A 24047-nucleotide genomic window follows, 5' to 3' on the forward strand; every position below is an offset into this window, starting at 1 on the left:
TGTCCCTTTAAGACCAGCCGCTGCTGTCAGAGACGCGGATCTCACACACACCTCATTCTCTCACGAGTCACAACTCTTCACGTTCATCATAAGACTACTCTTATGTTATGAAGATACTCGACAAAAAGACATTTTGGCATACTTTGGCATACATGTGTGTTATTGTTCGTTCAAGCTCGAAAGAGAACTGTATTCTGGCATGCTGTTTTGTGCGCACGCACGATATTAGCGCGAGTCTTTCTGTGTGTCACAGTCAGGACATTCACAGGCAGCGCGTTCATTTTGGCATACATGTGTGTTGTTCGTTCTACTGCGAAAGAGAACTTTGGGTCGCGTCTATCTGTGGGTCGTGTGTGTGTGTGTGTGTGTGTGTGTGTGTCAGGAGGACATTCACTGACAGCGCGTTCTTTTTTGTCTTATCGCGCATGAATGGTTTAAAAGCATTTGCATGAATAAGAGCGGGATCATGTAACTATAGCTAAAGGATGCCAAAAATTAACAGATGCTGCGTTAATTGCGTTAACAGCGCTAATTTATTTAATATAAAATCGCAGCATTTTGCGTCATATAATCGCGTAGGCTTGACATCGCGATTGCGATACGATTAATCGTGCAGCACTACTTTGAAGGTATTTTACAATTTCAAACTAGGTTTCGTCAAACCAACTTTTAAAGTTTGTCTTCATGGACCTTCAATTTGTAGTTAAAAACAACCAGTTTTCACATTACTAATGCTGACCATCACTATCAGTGGACATACATGGATTACATGAGATTGCTGTCATTCTTCTGTAAAATACGGAACTTTTCTGCCGCATCTCAAATTATGTATCGTGTTTATTAGCATTCTGTTGTGGGAATTTTTCTTTTGTTTACTTCATGCAACTCATTTTTCATATTTCATATCACACAGGCTCTTTACTGACATTCATCTTCTTGGTAAATAAATGCACCAAACTTTTGACAACTTTAATATTTTATGAAGCATTTTCATACTTTAAAAGTTAGTAAAACTGAAATTATGGGTCTAGGATAGTGCTAAAACAATAAAATCTATAAACGGCTTGGGAATTAGCACAGATAAGAATTGCTAGAGTGACATTTGCTTCAGCAGTGCTGTGTTTGTACGGTTATAAAACTATATCTTTCCTTATAGCAGAATAGTGTAACATTAAATGTTACTTTAAAAAACATGTCTATTACATTCTCTTGGACGAATATCCATAATTTTGTGTATTTAAATTTCTGTGCAATAATTTTCTGTAGGCCTATACATTTGTGTCACGCTTATAGATTATTGAGTAGGCCGTATCATTTAGTCTTGTTCTGTAAGTCAATCATTTATTTGATAAATATTTGATATTATTGTTATGATTATATGTGTCTTTGAGATGTGAGATAATGAGATAATGAAGTGACTCACCTGTTTAAGGATGCCAGCTGCCATCTCATGACCACAGTCAAAGATCACATGAAACTCTTTTCCTCGTTTCATTTCTTTAAGAAGGGGCTTGGCATCTTTTGTGTCTGCTGGTAGCTGCCGGATTTTTAATCGGATGTTGTAACGAGATGGAGCCTTGATGAGCTCCTGTAATCGAATCAGACCTAAGCAGGAGAGAGAGACAGAACGAGAGAGAGAATATAAAGTAGGTTATTACAATATTACAGGAATAGTTCACCAAAAAAACTGTAAATTCTGTCATCACTTTCCTCATCCTGATGTTGTTACAATTTGTTTTTTTCTTTCATGGAACACAAAAGAATAATAATCATTTATATGGTCACCAAATATTGAAGCAAAATAACTATCTTATCACTCTAGCTTTAATGTGGACTATTCGGCATTAAGGAATTATTCCCTTTATTTTATGGAGAAGAGCAGCTAGGACAATCTAGTTTTTTGAAAACAACAACAACAACATTAAGCTAGTAAATGGTGGCAGAATTGTCATTTGTGGGTGAAATTTCCATTTAAATATACAACAGGGCATCTGAAATATAATTTGGAGCGATCTATATGAAAGCTCATTTCATTTAATTCTTATCTTTCTCAATTAGAAGAAGAAGAAGAAAGCTACAGATAAACATATGGATGGATGTTTAAAGTCAAAAAATGTTGGGGGGAAATTAAACTGTTAAGCTGTATTTCCTCTCGCTATCTACAGTATCTCACTTCTAACTCTCTTGCTCTCTTCTCTATTAACTACTTCCCAGTGAAATGTTGGACACTCCTGTCAATGAAATGCCACCTCATAATGTAGTGAAACATCACATTCCCGCTTCAAAAGGTCATCAGCTGAAAAGATTATATCTAGGTTGCCCTCAAAAACCCATCGCACTCATTTTCTTCACAAGAGTTGATCAATTATACAGACCAAACAAGGAACCACAGATGTAGGGCCAGATTTACTAACAGCTCCAGCGCAAACCCTCTTTTGGCGTTAAAACTAATAACTACTCTCAGGATTTACTAAAGACACGCAGTGAAAAATGAGCGCTGAAAAGGTGTGGACAGGGTTATTTTTACTCCCTATTGGAGCATAGTCTGGGGGTTGCCTTTTTTTCTCCTCAACTCTCCTCATGTTATGCTGTATTCTTACTAATTTCAGGTCGGTCCTAAATTGCATTTCGTTGCCTTGTACCTGTACTTGTGTAATGACAATAAATTGAATCTAATCTAATCTAATCTAATATAATTTTTGCAGCTGATGATTATGCATTTGTAGGAGTTTTAAAATGTATGGGATGAGAGTATTTAAATGAATCACGCAAGGTGATTTACTAAGGTTTGTGCTCGTCAGTGTACTGGCTCTTGGTGGATTGTGTTGGTCATTATGGAAATGATCCGGCTGCGTCCGTGTTCTTTTATATACGCGTCGTCACTCCCAGCTGCGCTATTTGGGGATTGTGCTCTCACGCTTATTTGTTTTGTTTAGTAAAGCCGGCCCTTAGTTTCTTCCTGAATCTTTTTCCTCTTTGGTCCTGTCACAAATGCCACAACACTGAAAGGCGTCCCATTTTTGATTCAGAAGGGTGCTCTCTGCTCACACACATCTGCTGTGGACTTAGAAAGACCGCTAAGGCTATTTGGAACAAGACCATTATTTGTATGCAAAACCTTTGTTTCCTACCTAAACTCCTGCAAAAATCACTGCAATTTCCAGCTGAAATGAACACTAGTGGCAGTAAAACCAACAACCTTTATTTCTTTATTTCTTTATTAAGTGACAGATTATCAATTATTATAAAACTTATTATTAGTTCCAGTCCTTGATTCTGATTGGTCAATAGCTGTGTTTTATTCGATTCACCCAATGGTTCTACGTATCACTACACAACAACCCCTAGCAACCACTCTTAGCAACGTAAACATATGTTTGTTCTCACTGATATTGTTCATTTAAGCTAGAGAGTTGTGAGAGATCGTGTAAGCGAGTGTACCTGCATTTACAGTAGATATAGCATTTTTCCTTCAGGACAGTCCTATATTCGTAATAAAAATCTGTTAGAATGTGAAATCGTACTCGGTTACTAACGTAACCTCGGTTCTCTCTAGAGAGGGAACGAGTATTGCGTAAGCTAGCTTACGCTGCGGGAAAGTCTCCTTTCACGAGATACTGAAGCCAAAAATTATCCTAATTTTTTAAAACTTGTCAATGCAGTGCGGCAGCCTGCAGACCTAGGGCAAGCGAATCGCGTGCCCATTGGCTGCTCTGCGGCAACTGCAGCAGCCTATGGCTGAGCCTTGCGCGTGACGTCACGTCCAATGAGCGCGCTTGGCGCGCTTAGTGCGTCACAGCCCGTCATTAGGGGTGTGGCTTAGCGTATATAAGCAAGGAACAGAGGCTGCTTCGCTGGTTTCTGTCGCATGAAGCGAAAATGAGCTCGTGGCGAGAGCACGGCGGGTTACGCAATACTCGTTCCCTCTCTAGAGAGAACCGAGGTTACGTTAGTAACCGAGTACGTTCTCTTACGAGAGGTTCTCTCGTATTGCGTAAGCTAGCTTACGCTGCGGGAACACCTTTGTCAACGCCGTGCGCGCGCCCAGCATCCTGAATGAGTCCCATGGGGAGCCCAGGGAACGCGAAGCGGAGCTGGGCGGCCAAGATACCACAGTACACAAGCACATAATATGGGGCAGGGAGCGGCACAGCCGGTCCAACTAACACTTCCAAATAGTGCAGCTCAACCAGTAGAGCTAAATCAGCAGCGTAGCCCGCGCACAGACAGTGGGCTGGCTTACGCGAGACTTAGACTGATAGCACTTTGGCCTGCAAGGCGGGAACTTCCAGGTTGTAAAACCTAACAAATGTGGAGGGGGAGGCCCAGCCTGCCGCTGCACAAATGTCCTGAATGGGAATCCCACTGGACCACGCCCACGATGAGGCCATGCCTCTGGTGGAGTGTGCCCGAATGCCCAAGGGGCACTGCAGGTTTTTAGATGCGTAAGCAGCTGCGATAGCATCGACTATCCATCTGGACAGAGTGTGTTTCGAGGCGGCGAGACCCTTAGTGCGCCCACCAAACGAAACAAAAAGCTGCTCTGAACGCCTGAAGGCGGCGGAGCGCGAAATATAGCTTCTCAGCGCCCTAACTGGGCAGAGGAGGTGGCTATCTGCCTCGCAGCCAGTATTCGGCAGGGCTGAAAGGGAGATGACCTGCGCTCTGAAGGGAGTGCCCAAAGTTTTTGGGACGTACCCATGCCTCGGTCTGAGAATAACTTTAGAGTCATTGGGTCCGAACTCGAGGCACGCAGCGTTAGTGGATAACGCGTGAAGGTCTCCCACACGTTTTACTGAAGACAGTGCTATCAGAAAAACGGTTTTGAGCGTGAGGTATTTCATATCCACAGTTTCTAGGGGTTCAAAGGGATGTGCTTTCAGTGCGTCTAAGACCAGTGAAAGATCCCACATAGGAACCGAAGGGGGTCGCGGGGGGTTCATCCTCCTCGCTCCTTTAAGGAAGCGGATGACAAACTCGTTCCTTCCTAATGCGCGGCCCGGCTCTGAAACAGAGAGCGCTGAAATGGCCGCGACATAGACTTTGAGCGTGGAGGGGGACCTGCCCGCGTCCAGTAGCTCTTGAAGGAAGCACAAAACTTGTGAGACCCCACATGTCTGTGGATTGAGCCCTTTGGTAGTGCACCATTTGTTAAACACAGACCATTTAGACGTGTAGAGCCGCCTCGTGGAGGGGGGCTCTAGATTGTATGATCGTGTTCATCACCCCTTCTGGTAGATCAGCATGTAATTGTTGAGGCTCCACGCATGCAGAGACCAGTGCTCTGGGTGGGGATGCCAAATCGAGCCGCGGGCTTGAGAGAGAAGGTCTCTCCGCACCGGAATCGGCCAAGGGGCTGAGTCTGCCAATTGTATGAGTTCCGGGAACCAAGCTTGGTTCTCCCAGAACGGGGCTATGAGGAGCACTGTGTGGCGCGCTTTCCTGACTCTCGCGATAACCTGAGGCAGCAGAGAGACTGGTGGAAAGGCATATAGCGGGCCGCTGGGCCAAGACTGGGCCAGCGCGTCCTCGCTCTTTGAAAAGAACGCTGGGCAGTGCGCGTTGTCTTTTGACGCAAAGAGGTCGACTTTCGCTCTGCCAAAGCGGCGCCACAGCGACTGGACTGTTTGGGGGTGTAGAGACCACTCCCCAGGGGGAACATTGTCCCTGGACAGTCTGTCGGGGCCCTCGTTTAGATGGCCAGGCACATGCGATGCTCTCAGAGAGCGCAGAGAGTGCTGAGCCCATACGAGGAGGCGTTCCGTCAGGGCGCAGAGTTGCTTTGATCTGACACCGCCCTGGCGGTTCACATAGGCCACTACTGAAGTGTTGTCCGTGCGGACTAGAACATGGTGACCATGGAGGAAAGGGAGGAAGTGCATGAGCGCTTTCTCGACCGCGAGCATCTCTAGACAGTTTATGTGTAGGAGATTCTCCTGGTCTGACCAGTGGCCAAAGACCGGTCTGCCTTCGAAGAGCGCTCCCCAACCTAGGTTGGACGCGTCTGTCGAGACAACTTTCCGGTGTGAAACCACTCCCATATTCACTCCTGTGTGATACCATTCGGCTGCTAGCCAGGGCTGCAGGGCTGAGACACAGACCTGAGTCACTCTGATTAGCGAGCCGCCGGTCGCCCAGGCTCGATGGGATACGCGCGTTTTCAGCCAGCGTTGAAGCGGGCGCATGCGCAGTAAACCCAGCTGAAGCACCGCTGCAGCTGAGGCCATATGCCCCAGAATGCGCTGAAATGCCTTCAGGGGAACCCGGTTGCCTTCTTTGAAGGATGCAGCGAGGCGCTGGATGCGGCGCGCGCGCTGCTCCGACAATCTGGCCGTCATCGCCACCGAGTCCAGTTCTATTCCGAGAAAGGAAATCGACTGCCGGGGCGAGAGCGAGCTCTTGGTCCAGTTGACCGCTAGACCCAGACCCTCCAGGTGGTCGAGTAACGCTGTTCTGTGAGACAGAAGTTCTGTCTCTGACTGCGCCAGAACGAGCCAATCGTCCAAGTAGTTCAAAATTCGCATTCCCTGACTCCTCAGGGGAGCGAGAGCCGTGTCCATGCATTTCGTAAATGTACGGGGTGCTAAAGACAGGCCGAACGGCAGGACTGTGTATTGATAAGCTCGACCGTCGAAGGCGAATCTCAAAAATGGCCTGTGACGGGGAGTTATCTGGATCTGGAAATAAGCGTCTTTCAGATCGAGAGAGATAAACCAGTCTCCTGGGCGAATTTGCGCGAGGATCTGTCTGGTTGTAATCATCCTGAACGGCCGTCTCATGAGAGCCTTGTTCAGATGTCTCAGATCTAAAATAGGTCTTAATGCTCCGTCCTTCTTGGGAACGAGGAAGTAACGGCTGTAAAAGCCTGACTCGCTCAGGGAAGGATGCACCTGTTCTATGGCCCCTTTTCGCAGCAGCTTCGTTATCTCTGCTTGAAGCAGATGTGCTGTTTCCAAACTCACTTTCGTTTCCGTCTGCGCTAGAAAGCGCGGAGGGCGACGAGCAAATTGGAGCGAATAACCGTGTCTTATGGTGTTGAGCACCCATTCTGACGCGCCCTGAATAGCCTCCCATGCTTTTGCATGCACGGCTAGGGGTCGAATGGTCTCTGGGTTCAGATCGCCGCGTTGCGCGGGATGGGGAACCTGTATCAGAGAAGACGGGGCGGCGCGCGCGCCGCCGATGCTCGGACACGAGGGCAGAAGAACAGGGCTGGCCAACTGTGCAGAATTTAGTAGCTCAATCTCGGACGATGGAGCGTGAACTGCTGTCAAACAACCCAGGCGCGAGAGCGGCGTGGGGATTATGGTGTCTGAAAGTGGGCGCGCGTGCTCGTGAGCTGGCGCGGGATTTGCACTTATGACACGGCCAGTGTTTGGGGGCTTTATGAGGTTTGCAACCTGTCTGGCAGAGCGGGCAGTGGGCAGGTGTGAGCACAGGGCTGTGGGCACATTTCCTACACTTGATACTCGAGCGGAAAGTTTCCGCTTTAAGAGATAGCGCTCTGGACGCGTTGCCATGGGAACCTGGTCTGTGTGAGGCAGTGAGCACACGGGAATGGGCACTTTTTCTACACTTAATACCCCTGCGGCTTGAGCCGTGGCAATTTGAGGTAACTGAGTGACAGAGCGAGCAGCGAGTAGTTGTGAGCACGGAAGTGTGGGCACATTTACTACATTTAGTACTCGAGCGGTGTGAGGCCGCTTTATGAGAGAGCGCTCTGGGCGCGTTACCATGGGGATTGTATTTGTGTGAAGCAGTGAGCACATGGGTGTGGGCACATTTTCTACACTTAAAGCACCTATACTCTTTTTGAGATTTATCTGGGTCGCCGTAAAAACGGCGTTTGTGTGCAGGCGAGCGAGTGTTAATACTGGCTCGTTGGCTGCGGTGTGTGCTGCTGCAGTAGCCTGAACATAGGGGACTGACAGAGCTGTGCGTTTTGATGGCGGTCCGGCCGTAGCGGGACTCAACCATCTTTTCCTCCTTGCGGATGCTAGGAGGACTTCGCGGGCTCGGGCTTCAACGCGATCTTGGGCCGCGGGCCCCGTGGGGGCGGCGGTCTGTGACGGCTGGTCGAGCGCGACCTGGGGCGATTGCCCTGGCGTCGCTGCGAAGCGCTGGGGGGCCTGGAAGAGCGCTGGTTAGAGCTGCGCACAGGAGGCTGAGTTTGAGGGCGGCCTGTGGCTGAGCTCGAACGGCGGGGCAGGAAGAGGTCCATAGCCTGCGACGCCTTCTGTACCTCAGAGAACCGATCCACAATTCCGCTGACCGCAGGGCCAAAGAGGCCGGTGGGCGAGAGTGGTGCGTTCAGAAACACAGCGCGCTCTGACTCACTCATGTCCGCGAGCGTCAACCATAGATGTCTGTCGATGACGGTGAGCGCGGCCATGGATCTGCCGATGGCTTGAGCAGCGGTCTTGGTAGCGCGCAGCGCGAGATCCGTAGCGCTGCGCAGATCGGTTAAGGCAGACTGATCCGAGCCCTTCTCATCCAGTTCACGGAGGAGGTCGGCTTGAAGGATCTGAAGAATAGCCATTGAGTGCAGGGCGGAAGCAGCCTGGCCGGAGGCGGCGAAAGCGCGGCCGGCGAGAGCTGAGGTGGTCCTGCAGGCTTTAGACGGCAGGGCAGACTTTGAGCGCCATCTAGCAGACGGCGGGCAAAGGTGCGTTGCCACAGCATCCTCAACGGCGGGGATGCCGTTATAGCCGTTCTCAGCGGCTCCGTCCACCTGGGAGAGAGCCGAGGAGACTGGCGGGCGGAGTCTGGTGGAGAACGGAGCGTTCCAGGACTTAGAGAGCTCGGCGTGGAGCTCAGGCAGGAAGGGTGCTGACCTAGAGGCAGGCGCAGGGCGGCGGCTAGGCAGAAAAAACCCGTCGAGGCGATTGGGCTCCGGCTCCTTAGGTGGGGACCAATCCAGTCCCATTCTCTCGACCGCTAAAGTGAGGAGGCGGAGAATCTCTGCGTCGACACTAGCGCGGGTTCGAGAAGACTCCAGAGTCGAGGGGGCGGAGCGGTGAGAGCCCGACCACTCCTCGCTGTCAGACGCGAGCAGAGAGCAGCTGTCAGCGGCATCATCTGCATCGTCCCCCAGGGCGACGGCAGTGCGGGCAGTGGCCGGCCGCTGCGCGTCGGTGAAGGGTGGGGGGGAAGGAGAGAGCGGGGCTCGCGGGAGAGGTTCCGGCGAGCGCTCAGCTGTAGCGTCCAGTTCCGGCGGCCTTTGAGAGCGACGTTTCTTCTTTCGTGGCCCGGAAGAAGCGGCCGGAGAAGGTGGAGTTCCTTCAAAGTTAGCGAGTCGAGCCCGTAGGGTCGACATCGGTAACTCTTCACACTGTTCGCAGCCGCCCTCGGAGAGAGCGCGAACAGCGTGGTCAAAACCCAGGCAGAGAGCGCACAGCACGTGGCGGTCTCGGTCGCTGAGCGAGGCTCTGCACGAGCCACAGGATGTGCGAGGCATTTGAAACAACGCCTCGCGCTCTTTTAGATGCAGGTGTGTCGCGGCGGACACACAAACACACAAACACAGAGCAGAAAAGGATATATATGCCGGATGGCGCAGCAGGCAGGGAAGGCTGAAGGCGGCGAGCGGCCGGCGTCCTCAGGCTGAGATCCTCGGCGTGCTGGTCGCTGGATTCAACGGCGGCTTCCTCGGAGATCAGCGATGCGAAGAGCTTCGCTGAAGAGACAGAAATCAGCGAAGCAGCCTCTGTTCCTTGCTTATATACGCTAAGCCACACCCCTAATGACGGGCTGTGACGCACTAAGCGCGCCAAGCGCGCTCATTGGACGTGACGTCACGCGCAAGGCTCAGCCATAGGCTGCTGCAGTTGCCGCAGAGCAGCCAATGGGCACGCGATTCGCTTGCCCTAGGTCTGCAGGCTGCCGCACTGCGTTGACAAGTTTTAAAAAATTAGGATAATTTTTGGCTTCAGTATCTCGTGAAAGGAGACTTTCCCGCAGCGTAAGCTAGCTTACGCAATACGAGAGAACCTCTCGTAAGAGAACTTGTCCTTTTAACAGTTAATGTTTGTTTTTTTTCGTGCCCTGACACAAGTTTCAGTCCTTTCAATATAAAAGTCTTCTCTACTGACACACTCACTCATTAAGACAGTCTTTGTATATTCTTTTAATATTTGTTTTGTGTGGTAACCGTTTTATGAAAGCAATAAGGTACTCGAGGCGAGTGCTGTATCGTGAATAAGTCACGGCTGACTCCGCTTTGTGTCGTGCCTAACAACACCCTTCAGCCGTAACTTATTCACGATACAGCTCAGCCTTAAATACCTTATTGCTTGCACAGTTAACAATACTCCATTATTGTCCTCAAATTGCTTCTATCATAGTGCATTATTTGTAAACTAATACATTTTAATGTTTGCATCACATAACCAGCTCTATATGTACGGCTTTTCTGATGTAGTGAACTTGCTTGATAGCTCACCGTCCAGGTGAGTGTGATTAAACTCTGGGGAGAGAGTGAATGGTGATTATGCGTGAGCTTGGTGTTACTGTGACATTAGATTTGTGGCTAAGGCCAGGTACACACTGGCTGCGTGGCGTGAGTGTGGCGTTTCTGTTGTGTGTCAGCTGCGTAGCGTTTTCTATGTCTTCGCACACCAGAAACGTGTTTGACGCGGCGCTGCTGCTGCTAGGTGACATACAGGGAGAGCTATCTCGGGACATAGGCGCCGACAGACCAGTCTACATTTATCACGTGATTTGGATCACCCTTGTTCGACATATGGGGTAGAGAGTTGTGGAAGGCCTATACTTCACGTTAAACATAAATATATAGCCTACTGATCCAGCAAAGACAACGTCGGCAGTATTGACGGCAAAATAGGCTACAGAATATTTCGTTCTGTATTGACAGGTGCAATATTTGAAAATCAACAATTTATATCTGCATTTATGTCAAAACCTAGAGACTTTTAAACATCAAAATGTAATTTATTAATATGTATTTGTGTCAAAATGACATATAAACATCTTTTCCTATTCTATTTTGCTCGGAAACGCTTCCAACACGCTTGCGTGTCGCGTAAAAAATAGGCGTCGGTTCTATTTCTAGCATGCACGCGTTTTCCACGCAGGCAGTGTGTGCAAGCTCTAACCTGTTAACATGGGAGCTGAAATAAAAACAGACACGCCACACAGCAAGTGTGTAGCCGGCCTAAGAGTTATGTGTAAACTTTAACTAACCTTAACACAACCTTTCAGCTGGTCAGGCTGGGCGAGCAGCTTAAACCAGATAAAACCAGGTCTATCCCTTTAGGTCAAGGTAACAAAACAACTTCTGCTGAGAGATACACTGCCTCAATTTGCATAAAAAAAATAAAAAAATAAAAAACGTCCACGCTGGCGGTTTCGCTGATATGGCTGGTCGGCCATCTGATCTCCCAGCCTGACCAGCAGACAAGCCTACAAAACCTGACCAGCCTAAGCAGTGTGGCCAAGCTGGGAGACCAGCAAACCATCTGCCTTGTTTAAGTGGTCATTTGTTTGTTTGATTTTTCGTTTTTTCGGCAGGGCTGCTGATTCTGTACAGACACTTGAAGTACAGGTAAAACGTTTGCTAATGACAACATAAAATAAGACAGAAATGACAAACTTTTAAAATGCACGCACTGTAGAAGCATAGATCGTTTAATTTGCATGCAGTGATAAAATGTTTTTGATAACTCATGAATACGGCTTCCTGTGGGTCACAGGTTTTGCGTAAATGAAAAACTGCATGTGGTGATCTACGGATTGTGTCTAATACCTCACTGTAAAACATTATGTGATCAATAAGTTATGAGAAACTATGTTTTTACATTGCTTTAACTCATCAAAATAACTTTTTTATGTTATACAAGTTTCAACTAAATTTTTAAGTCAGTTTAATGTAATTTAAGTTGAAATGACTTAAACATCTAAGTTGATTGTACTTAAAAAATTTAAGGCAGCAACTTGATTAATATTTAACAAAGCATATATATTTCATCAGCTCAAACGTTATTAAAACCACTGTCCAGAAGTCCAGTGATAAATATCCTGGATATACTCTGTGGTTGACTGGAAAAGTGCCGCTATTAGCCAGTGATGTGCGATGAATGCAGTTTCCCTTTGGCATTAATTGAAGAGGAAAGTGAAAGCTGGTTTCTGAGTTCTCCAGGCAGGAAGGTCAAGGCTAATGTAGCCTTGACTGTATGGGCTTAATTATCTGTGACTAAATGTGTAGAGCAAATTGAACCAGATAAAAAATCAGGTCACATGTATGACAAAATGCAAAGGTTTTACACTTAGAAGAAACATCTACACCCTTGTCTTGTTAATATCAAATGAATTTTGAGATATGGAAAGACATTTGAGAACTTCATCCTGTGAAGATAAGAGCTCATTCTGTAAAGTTAAGAGCAGACTTGGCTGTGATGAAGCAATGAAACCTCGCATGAATGATTTCCAATGGATTATTGTGCAGTTTCATCAACTCTTTTCAAATCAATGCTGGCTGTCAGTTTTTTAGCCTGCATTTAAAAAAATATATATTTAAAGGATTTGGCTGGAATTATAATATCTTTAAGTTAAATTAAACTGTAATTTTACCCCAGACATAATCATCCACTCATTTAAAAATGCATTATTAGTTTAAATTTAGCACATAAGCAGTGAAGAGGCTCAGATTACAATGGTTGGCATTAAAATGATATTAAGACTATGAATTATTTCGTAGCAATAAAAACGGCCATTTCAAAGCACCAGTTTTCAAAGCAATTATCAGGACATTACAGCAAATCCCTAAAAAATGATGCGTGTTTGGAAACATGGCAGCGCAGCTGTCTAAACTGTGCTGTGGGCACGGTTACAGCGCATGATGGGCTGTGGAAAGCACCACTGGACTCGTGCACTCAAGCAGAAACAAGTGAAATGGTGAAATGTTTCAATGAACACAATTTTCTTTCTCGTGCTGACGTACTGAAACAGGAAGTTGGGTTGGGCATATCAAAGTGCATGTGCTTGTTTTTAAATAGCCAATAGCCTATCAGGCACTATGCACAATTAATTTTGTGGTAATCTTATGCCACAAATACTGTCGATTGAGCTTAACTTGGACCGTAAATACTGGGGGTGTGTCACAATGTATCACAATACAAAAATGCAACAATATGTATCGGGGATAGTGACAATATGTATTGTCTATAGTTCACCCAAAATTACAATTACTGTGTGAGAAAAAATTCAAGTGTCAGTACTACATTAAACTACTATATAATGTCAAATATAATGTATAATAATGCAATGGGGGAATATTTGTGGGTCCTGATAATGCCAAATGTCTGATGTTACCAGTAAAAAGTGGCCTATATTATTTTAAATACATCTAGTCAGTGAGAGAGATCAAGCATATTAGTCTAAAATAAGTCAGAATTTTCAGCTTCAGAATCATTAATTATTCTGGTGTCGCTATTGTCCTGTGCTTTGGGTTTCCAGCACCAAGTCCAATCCTAATCATTTAATGTAACACCAAATTTAGCATTTTAATCAACAGTACATTTTTTGTTAACCTTTTATCATGTGTCTTGGAGTATCGCAATAATATTGTATCGTGAGTTCAGTATCGTGATATATATCGAATCGTGACATGAGGGAATATTCCTTTAGAAGACACAGTGGTCATTGATGAAGATATTAATTTGAGGCATTTAGTAACACTTTTTCAAACTTTCTACCTCCCAACGAATGTTGATTTGTGAGCACTGTTCCTCTCTGCAGTTTGTCCATGGATGGCATATGCATAATGTGTTTCCCTTGACACATTCAATAATTTATCTGCATTTGTTTTCTGCAATGCAGATACACACTATGTTAGACAGCTCACATTTACTTTGACAACTCACATAGCAAAGTATAAATTATCAGAGCTCTTTTATAGCTGACACATCCTTCTAATAGAGCTAATTTTACTCGCAGCTACAGTGGTACATATGAGCTTAAGCTTCATTGCTTTGTGTCTGTGCTGTGTCTAAATCAGTGTATATTCTTCAAGAAACAAAAGGTTCTTTATTAGCATCTGTGGTTCCATGGAGAACCTTTATCATTCCATGGAATCTTCTCATAAAAAAGGGTATTTATTAGTGATGCTCCGATCAGCATTTTTGGGGCCGATCACCGATTACCGATCACCAAAATCATGATCTGCCGATTGCCGATCACTGCCGATCACAGAATGGAAATATGCTAGAGTCAAGAAAATCTTGAAGAACCACCAATATTTATTTAATTGTAGTTAGAAAACAAGATAACATAAGGCTACTGTAGGCCACCTTTTCCAAATAAGGCACAGTATAATTTTTCAAAACAAAGAGGGGTCAGGCAGACTACAATGGATGTAGTTGAGGAACTAACTACATCAGATCCAAAAAATAAAATAATGACAATGACATTTGAGGTTATTAAAACAGTAAGTCCCGCCCCTCGACTGCCAAAAATAAAAGTGTTCGAGCGAGCAAAATCAGCAGGCGAGAGGAGAGTGTGGGGAATGATCATGCGCGCGCGCGAGGGCAGAGATGTCATGCGCCCGCACAGGGTTTGAATGAGCTCGCGAGTTCCCGTTTCCTCGTGCGTAGATCTGTTATCCTCTCGCGAATGTCATTTACCGCGCGCGCCAGCATCAGTTGTGCGCTCGTTTATAATTGCCATTGAATTGCCGTCATAGGAGAACTCATTTTGCCACTGTTAAGCAAGCTCTGCTCTGCTGTTGTGTTGCCGCGCAAGCGGAAAAGTTGCGCGAGTTATTTACGTCACGTGATCGGCTTTTTTGATCGGCGCTTTTGGGGGTTGCCGATCAAGCTATTTTTTGCCAATATCGGCCGATCATGATCGGCGGCCGATCAATCGGAGCATCACTAGTATTTATTGTGAAAAAAGTTTCTTTAGATTATTTAAATGTTCTTTACAATTTTAAGAGCTGTTCACTGAAAGGTTCTCTGGTTAAACCAAAATGGTTCTTCCAAGGCATCATCGCAAAAACCCAGTTTTAGAACCTTAATTTTTAAAAGTCTATGGCATGTGAAAAAATTCTGTGTGCGATCCTGTTCATTTCTAACCCAACACTGAAGTCAACAGCTGAGCGGTGTTGACAGAGCTTTGTGTTGCAGGCTTCCAGTCCTGCCATTTCAGAGCTGAGCCATTAGGGAATGCCATTATGGCTATTGATTTGCTTGTTTGCATTCGTTCATGAAGTTGTTGTACAGAGTGGAGAGAAAGACTCCAGGTGTGATTCTGAGGCAGACTTCGGGACAACCGCTTTTTGACGAATCAGTGTGTGTGAACATTTAACCATTCTTCTATCTTATTTTCATCCAAGCCCATTTAAAGTCAAAATAATATAGTAGTTACATTTATTCATTTAGCAGAAGCTTTTATCCAAAGGGACTTACAAATTGTTACAAACAAGTGGGAAAAGTTGTTTCCGCCAAAAAAAGTGTCCAGTCTTCCGTTACTAACTCAAAAATGTCCCATTACAACTAATACTGGGTTGTCTGAGACGTTATTGGAGTAACAAGGATGCAGCAAGATTGTGTGAGATTTATTTTATACGACAGTTCAATAAACAAGGGACAAGATACCAAACAAAGAGACAGCAGAACACCAAACTACTGTAGTGATGTTTCGTTCCTGAATGATTCAGGGTTTTGTTGTTGTTTTTGATTTATTTCTTTATGGAAGCCTATTTCCGCCACTTAAAAAACGAAGAAAAAATCATACCTTATTAAATCATAATTATGACACAAAAAGTCTAAATTACGAGATAGTAATTTGATATTGTGAGATACTAAGCCAATATTATGACGCAAAAAGTAAGAATTATGACAAATAAAATATAAATTATGATATAAAGTCATAGTTATGACACGAAAGGGTCAAAATTAAAAATTGTTATATGACTATCTCCTAATTTCAACTTTTTATCTCATCATTGTGACTTAGTGTATCGTAATTTTTACATTTTATCGAAGAATTATACCTTAGCATCTCATCATTTTAACTTTGTATGTCATAATTATGACTTTTTAGGCCATAACTATGATTTACAACATATGTGTGTGTGTGTGTGTAAGAAAAGGGCTTCCATAGTTATTGAACAAATCAGTTGAGTGAATGATTCAATTACTTACTCATAAAGAGAGTCACTTTTCTTGTTATGAATGATTCAAACTTTTTGAACAAATTAGTTCAAATGTCATTAGTTTGCATTAGTTAATTTATTAACTAACATGAACTAACAAAGAACAATGTTAATAAGTAAAGCTGTTCATTGTTTGTTCATGTTAGTTGCCAGTGCATTAACTAATGTTAACAAGATTTTAATAAAGTATTAGTAAATGTTGAACTGTTTCTATGAACACAATTTTCTTTCTCGTGCTGACGTACTGAAACAGGAAGTTGGGTTGGGCATTTCAAAGTGCATGTGCTTGTTTTTTAAATAGCCAATAGCCTGTCAGGCACTATGCACAATTAATTTTGTGATAATCAACCTTATGCCACAAATACTGTCGATTGAGTACTTGTCGATCGAACTTGTCCTACCGTAAATATTGGGGGTGTAACAATATATCGTGTCACAATATATCACAATGCAAAAATGCAACAATATGTATCGTTGATAGTGACAATATGCATTGTGTATAGATCACGCAAAATAAAAAATTACTTTGTGAGAAAATGCCAAATGTCTGATGTTACCAGTATAAAGTTGCCCACATTATTTTAAATATATCTAGTCAGTGACAGAGATTATTAAATCATGCTAACTAATGTAGTTAACTAATGATAACTAATGAACCTTATTGTAAAGTGTCACCTAAAGATCTTTAGTAAATCTAAGCGATGTGACTTTTTGCTTTATTGGGCCACATTCATATGAACACAGTGTCACAGAATAAAATGGTGTTGTTGCTGTGCAGAATTGTGAATAAGGCTGAGTGAATGCTTTGGGGAATCTGGCAGCAAAGCCTGGATTTGGCGAGTTTGCTCCCGAGGCGACCTCTGGCATATGGCGTATGTACCCCTCGCTGTGGAAGCACTTGCTGCCTACTGTTCTCACAGAGCCTGTCAACCAGCGGGGTTTGGCCATACTGAAGTCCAGACGGAGACCAGGGAATGGTGCAAAGCCCAGGCCAAAGGGTCAGTCTGCCTAAGGACTGTTGGAGAATAATCAGAACACGAAACCGTTGAGCCCTCACCTGTGCTGTCATCGTAAACCACAGTGACCGTTTTCCACTTGAAGAAGTGAACCAAGTCTAAGATGGCTCTGCTGAGGGAGGAGAAGTCTGGGTAAAGGCTGACGTAGAAGGAGTCACGGTTGTCTGACACTTGGTGCTTCCACTTGGTCTGGATGTGCGGCACCCCGAGAGCGTTACAGATGGACTGCACCGCGTTGGCCGAGGAACTGTGGGACGGGCCGAAGATGGCCGCCACACCCAGAGAGAGCTGGTCACAAGCTGGAATAATACAATACAAAAGAGAGAAAAATGATGCAGTTTTATTAACTTTCTGTTACTTTCTGGGCTCTGCACACTGAATAGTGTTATAAAATAGGTTACACTTTATTTTAACGTATCATTGTTACAGTGTAATTATATATTTAAGTACTGAGTAATATTAATTAACAACATGTACTTACTATAGGGTTAGGGTAGGATTAGGGTTTGGTTGAGGGTTAGTTGCATTGATTATGCATAATTTACAGTGGTAAGTACATGAAACATATGTAACAAGGACACCGTAAAATAAAGTGTTACCTAAAAATATAATATAATGGAATGGCTGGAGAGAGAGCACAAAATGAATGTGTGTGTCTTTAAACAACGGAAATAACTGTTCGACACTAGAGATCGCTTATTCAAAGCAAAGGCGCAGCTTGATGATTTCGCTAGAGAGTTTAGCATGGAGCTTTATCATGACCTCTTCTGCCCACATACAGACCCTTTCCAAAAAATTTGAATATCATGGAAAAGTTTATTTATTTCCATAATTCCATTCAAAACGTTAAACTTCCATAGATTATAGATTCAGGGCCCACAACTTAAACGATTTCAAGTATTTAGTTATTTATTTGTACATAATTTGGGCTTCCAGCTCATAAAACCCACGAAAACAGGATTTCAAAAAATTTGAATATTACATGAAATCACACAGTAATTACACAGTGATACCATGGTCATTGAACCAGGTTTTGGTTCTTTTGGCAGTGTGGGCAGGTGCAAATCCTGCTGGAAAATGAAGGAAGCATGAAGTGCTCTGGAAATGTCCTGGTAGACGGCTGCGTTGACTCTGGATTTAATAAAGCACAGTGGACCAAAGTCCTCTCTTCTGATGAGAGCAAATTTTGCATCTCATTTGGAAACCAAGGTCCCAGAGTCTGGAGGAAGAATGGAGAGGCACACAATCCAAGATGCTTGAAGTCCAGTGTGAAGTTTCCACAGTCTGTGTTGGTCATCGGCTGGTGTTGGTCCACTGTGCTGTCCACTCAACGCAGCCGTCTACCAGGACATGTTCAGAGCACTTCATGCTTCCTTCAGCAGACAAGCTTTATGGAGATGCTGACTTCATTTTCCAGCAGGATTTGCACCTGCCCACACTGCCAAAATAACCTAAACCTGGTTCAGTGTCACTGTGTAATTACTGTGTGATTTCATGTAATATTAAATAATGTTGAAATCCTGTTCTCGTGGGTTTTATGAGCTGGAAGCCCAAATTATGTACAAATAAACAACTAAATACTTGAAATCGTTTAAGTTGTGGGCCCTGAATCTATAATCTATGGAAGTTTAACGTTTTGAATGGAATTATGGAAATAAATAAACTTTTCCATGATATTACAATTTTTTGGAAAGGGTCTGAATGTGGGGTAACAGTTCAGATACATTTGAGTGTGTTGAAAGTTATGTTATAATGCTACTCTGGGGTCCGTTTCCCAAAAGCATATGTTCGCAAGTTCCGTCGTTATCAGCATAGTTCAACGAGTCGGTGTTTCCCGAAACCATCGTTCCAACGAACATTCGCAAACAGCATCGCAGAGTTGTGTAGTTGGAACGACAGCTCTCGACCTGTGGTTAGAAGCAGAGTTTCTTGTTTGCATGACATGTGGACTTAATAAATCCTTATCTTGAGCCAAGTAAGCAAGCTGGCATTCAGTACAACCTGTGTCTTTAATTTAGAATAGAAACAAATGTCATTTACATCTTTTAGTTTGTCAAGAGATTTAAAGCGCCGTTTTTGAAGAGTGCGCATGTGCGAACGTGCTCTACTACGTAAGAACGAGCCTATGATTGAATCTGGAAATAAATACTATGAGACACTGTCTTGTTACACACTGCAGTGAGACAGATCGATATTAGGTATGGTGAAACGTGGTACTAATCAAGAAAACGAGATTTAAACAAAATGACTAAATGTGTTGAGCTGCATAGCTGTGATTAGTTTTCTGTCGATGAATGTATCCAAACAGTTGCTCTCCTGTCTAATAAAACACATAATATATTAAAGCGTCTTTGATGTTATATATTAAAGGGTATGATGTCACTGATAGGTGACGCACGGTCCGTGTCCTGGTTAAAACTGCTTATTTCTCTGGATTTAAACATTCTTAGAAACATTTGGGATAATGTAAGTACACAAGTCAACTAAATATATAACATTTTATAGTGTTTTTTTGGATATTTTAATCCTAAAATCTTACATAGTGTGCCTTTAACTTTTTTGTATTTGATATTTTGTTATAATACAATGCCCAATCCGCATTGTGTAACTTTCATTGTCCAAAATAATATTTATTCCAAACTCTGAACTCATTTGCTTTTTATTACCCATAATTATTTTGGCAATGCCACTGTGTTTTAATTGCATCTTTGTAATCTTTAAATAAACTGGCATGGAAAAAAAAGTTACAGCGGCAGCGGCTAATGGAGTGTGTAATCATTATAAGAGAATTCAGATGTTTCCCCAGCGTGTAAATGACATATGATTGCAGCCTGCAAACCTGTCTCAGGGGTATCAGTAGTTCACTGAATCACCCCTTCTGACTCATTACCTAAAACCAATCAATTCTCTCTGCATCTGCACCAGACGGCTACTGATGTCCCCCCGTGGTTAAATGAATTCAATCTAAAGCCTCATATATATATATATATATATCTCAGAGCACATTTGTCGGATGGTGTGAGATCTCGCTTTACCTTTCCTGGAGGCCTCGAAGCTGTCGTGGATGTTTATCCTCTGGATGTCGTATGTAAGTGTGGTGTTTGGCAGTAAAGTTCTGTTCCTGTTGATTGTGTTTAAAGCAAACTTAAAGGCAAGTTCTTCAGCACCTGATGGGCCACTTTCGATGGACTCAAATATCCCCCCTAAAAAGAGAATAAAGAGAAAAACAGTTTTATTAACCTGTTACCATACGGGCTCTAGTTCTCTCATTGAATTTTATAATACAATATAATATAACATGACGTGACGTGACGTGACATAATATAATATAATATAATATAATATAATATAATATAATATAATATAATATAATATAATATATTATAATATAATATAATATAATATAATATAATATAATATAATATAATATAATATAATATAATATAATATAATACCCATTGAATAATATAATATAATACACTCAGTGAATAATATAATAAATATTATATTAATTATATTATATTATATTATATTATATTATATTATATAGAAGATACAATATGAAGATTAGTGACACAATGTTCAAACATAAAATAAGTGTAAATTTAATTTGCAAAGTTGGTTTATTGTCAATTTCTGTCATATAACAACAAAAAAATCTCTTGTCGACACCCATAGATAATCTAGTGAAAAAGAAGTACACTACAGCATACTTTTAAAAAGAGTGCTTATTTCAGAAATAATAAACTTTAAAAGAATATGCTTAAGTGTGACCGGAATGTCATGGTTTCAGATTGAAAATGCATTAGTTTACATTTATATTAAATGCATTTATCTGAACTTTAGAGTTTTTTGTGAGCCTTTATATGTAATTTCATAATTATGTGATAAGGTTAAAGTGTATGCCAAATACACAGAAAGCATTTATGTTAAACTCAAACATAACTGAATGTAATTTCTGTCACGTATTTATAAATATATTTGCGATTGAACATTTGTAATGAGGAAGTTGCAATTTAGTACATTTTAAATATATTAACTTTAAATGCTATAACACACTCCAGCTAAAATTATAATCAACTACTCTACATATGTTTTTTATATAGTAAACACATCAAAATATACTTCCTTAAAGCACAACAACAACAACTTTAAAACAATGATTTAACATGTACTTTTTAAAAGAGTGTTACTATTTAAGTATGTTAAAACATAGTCATAAAAATGTACTTTCTTTAAGTGCATTTAAGTGGCCTTTTATTTCATTAATAAAGTATTATCTGCAAGTACACTTATGTTCACAAAGGAAGGTGGGAAATAAATACAATTTAACACATTTCAACAAATAGTGTAGTGCAAACTTAGGTGTAGAAATACAAGAACAGCAAAATATGGAATAAAGTATGTAGGTTTAGTGCGGTGAAAGTCAAAGTACAGTGTGATAGCAGAAGTTGGAAGGGGAAAAGACAATTACCGCTTGCTTTGACTCAACCCATTCGAGTGTATAATAGATATATATTTCCAAGCTCCTTACAGAAGGAATGTTTTTAGAGCGCTTTCCCTTTGTGAGTGTGCTTGACAGGCTGTATATAAATGGATGCCTTTAGTGTTGGGGACTGATGTGTTCTGATTGGCTGGCGTATCAATCAATCAAGCCCTGGGGAGCAGTGAAGCACAGCATGGAGAGATTGAAGTGTTTTGCTTGGGTCAGTCAGCAGTTTGCCCCTGTTGACTCACCATATGTCAGACTAGAGCTCGATTCAGTGTTTTACTTACACTCACTGGAGGCTCCATCATTTAAATGATCCCTCAAGACAGTGCAAATAAAACCATTTCACCGCCACACACAACTCCCTACTGTTGGATATTAAAAGGTGTAGGACCAGAGCAAGTATTATTGATAGTTGTTGTTTCAACACCTTCAGCAAATTGTGACAATACTTGTTTTCTTAGATTGAGAGCAAAAAATAAGCTTTAAGAAGTTAAGAGCAATACATTTATCAACTTACAGGCTATAAAGTTTACTGTAGCTATGGCCGTTACAGTATTTGTTCTGTCATTTGGCCAAAATCTCATATTATTAAAGGCAAAGAGCTACAGACAGGCTGTGTCTCTAAGTGCTAAAGAACTGGCTATGACTTGACAACAAATGTGACACTCTTCTCCGCTCCTCAAACACATTAAACATTAGCCTTTTTATATGTAGTGTTTCTTAAGGAATATATGCGCTTTACCTTCATTCACCTTTGCATTGCAAACTGTGTGCGAAACTTCATTCACGATAGAGGTGGGTGGAGTTATGATTAGAGTTATGGTTTGACTGACAGCTTGAGGAGCCAATAGAGTTACGCGGTTCAGTCACAAGCTTTTTTGAATACTTTTCATTGGCAAAATATTTGCAAAACACACAGACAAGCGTAAAGGGCGACCAATAGTAATGATTTATGAAAAAAAATTATGAAATATGGAGATACGAGATTTCCCACAGCGTTTAAGAAACTTTGCAAGTACATGCCAACTTATCCGACTAACCTTAACCCTAACCTAACAGTCTACTTATACTTGACATGTAGTTGTAGAGTTACTAAGGCCAATAGTTAGTGAAATATCTAAAGCGGGCTAACAAAATAAAGTGTAACCAAAAAAAAAAAAAAAAAAGTAAATTCTAATGTAAACTGGATTTTGAAAAGTAAAAATAGGTGCAGATAAATGAATAGAGAGTGGTTTGACCAAATCCCTTACAGCATTTTCTGTACAAAGAAGCGAGAAACTAAGATGCTGGTACAAATCTCTCAGCCTTTTACAAAAGAGAAAGATCAAAAAAATCAAACAACTTCCCCTTGTGGATTTACTATAATATGAACAAAATATCTCTTTTTGTTGTTACTTTTGAGGAACTGTGTGTTTCAGTTTAAAAAGTGTCTGAGGTTTTAGTCAATGTTTACTACCAGTACTATTCGTGGTTACATCATTTCATAAGGTGTCCCATTGACTCAAATGCCTGATATATGACAATGCATGATATTATGGGCCCTATTTTAACGATCTGAAACGCAATTATCAAGTGCGAAACGCAAGTAACTTTGTGGGCGGATCTCGGGCGCTGTTGCTATTATACCGGCGCAGAGCCATAGAGAGCGTTCTGGCTTAGTCTAAACAATGAGTGACGTACACGCGCGAGAAATCACTTCCGGCGCTTGCGCAGACTAAGCCAGAACGCGCGCACACGTCACACACCAGGAAGCGCGCGCGCCCTCAGATCACTTGGACGTGGTTGTGTACAAGAGGTAAAAACGATATAAATGCTGTTCGTTTTCTCACACAAACCACTCGTTCCGTGTCTTGGGCCATCAATGTGTACTTACGATGGGGAATTGTTTAATTTGGACTTCTCTGTGCATGCTCTTTGTGGTGGTGACCATAGACCTGCATTATATGACTGACAGACAAGAACGGTTTGACCTAAAAATATCAAAATTGAAACTACTGCAGAAACAAAGACACCTACATCTTGGATTCCCTTGAGGTATGCTAAAACATACCAAGATGTAATTTCAAAGTGAACTATCCCTTTAAGAGCAGGCGTGCTTGTTCCATGGCGGATTGCTATTATAACGGCGGATTTGCCAGGCGCACGCCAGGAGCGATTCACAGCCGAGGAGACCGACGTTCTCGTCAGGGCCGTGAAACACAGAGAAGTGACATTGGGGATGGAGAAACACACCCAAATTAGCTTCGGTTAAACAGGCGTATAATAATTTGGGTAAATGTGTAAGCTAGATTTATGCCTGTTTTTTTCACATCTTTATGGACACAACAATGATTTCCCTCGTGTGTTAATATTTTTCCTTTTAATGATG

At 42.6% G+C, this 24047-nt stretch overlaps 1 protein-coding gene across 2 annotated transcripts in view; it reads right to left on the reverse strand.

The window, feature by feature from the left end:
• grik2 (glutamate receptor, ionotropic, kainate 2) overlaps positions 1-24047 on the reverse strand; it is a 226272-nt gene that overhangs the window by 144215 nt on the left and 58010 nt on the right. For both annotated transcript variants that reach the window (XM_084385004.1, XM_084385003.1), the window contains 3 exons: positions 20223-20390; positions 17229-17486; positions 1424-1605 (listed from right to left, as the gene is read on the reverse strand). In XM_084385004.1, coding sequence (XP_084241130.1) covers positions 1424-1605; positions 17229-17486; positions 20223-20390 — 608 coding nt within the window. The remainder of the gene's footprint in view (positions 1-1423; positions 1606-17228; positions 17487-20222; positions 20391-24047) is intronic.

The sequence above is a fragment of the Rutilus rutilus genome, assembly GCF_951802725.1.
Source record: "Rutilus rutilus genome assembly, chromosome: 17".
Taxonomy (NCBI): Eukaryota; Metazoa; Chordata; class Actinopteri; order Cypriniformes; family Leuciscidae; genus Rutilus; species Rutilus rutilus.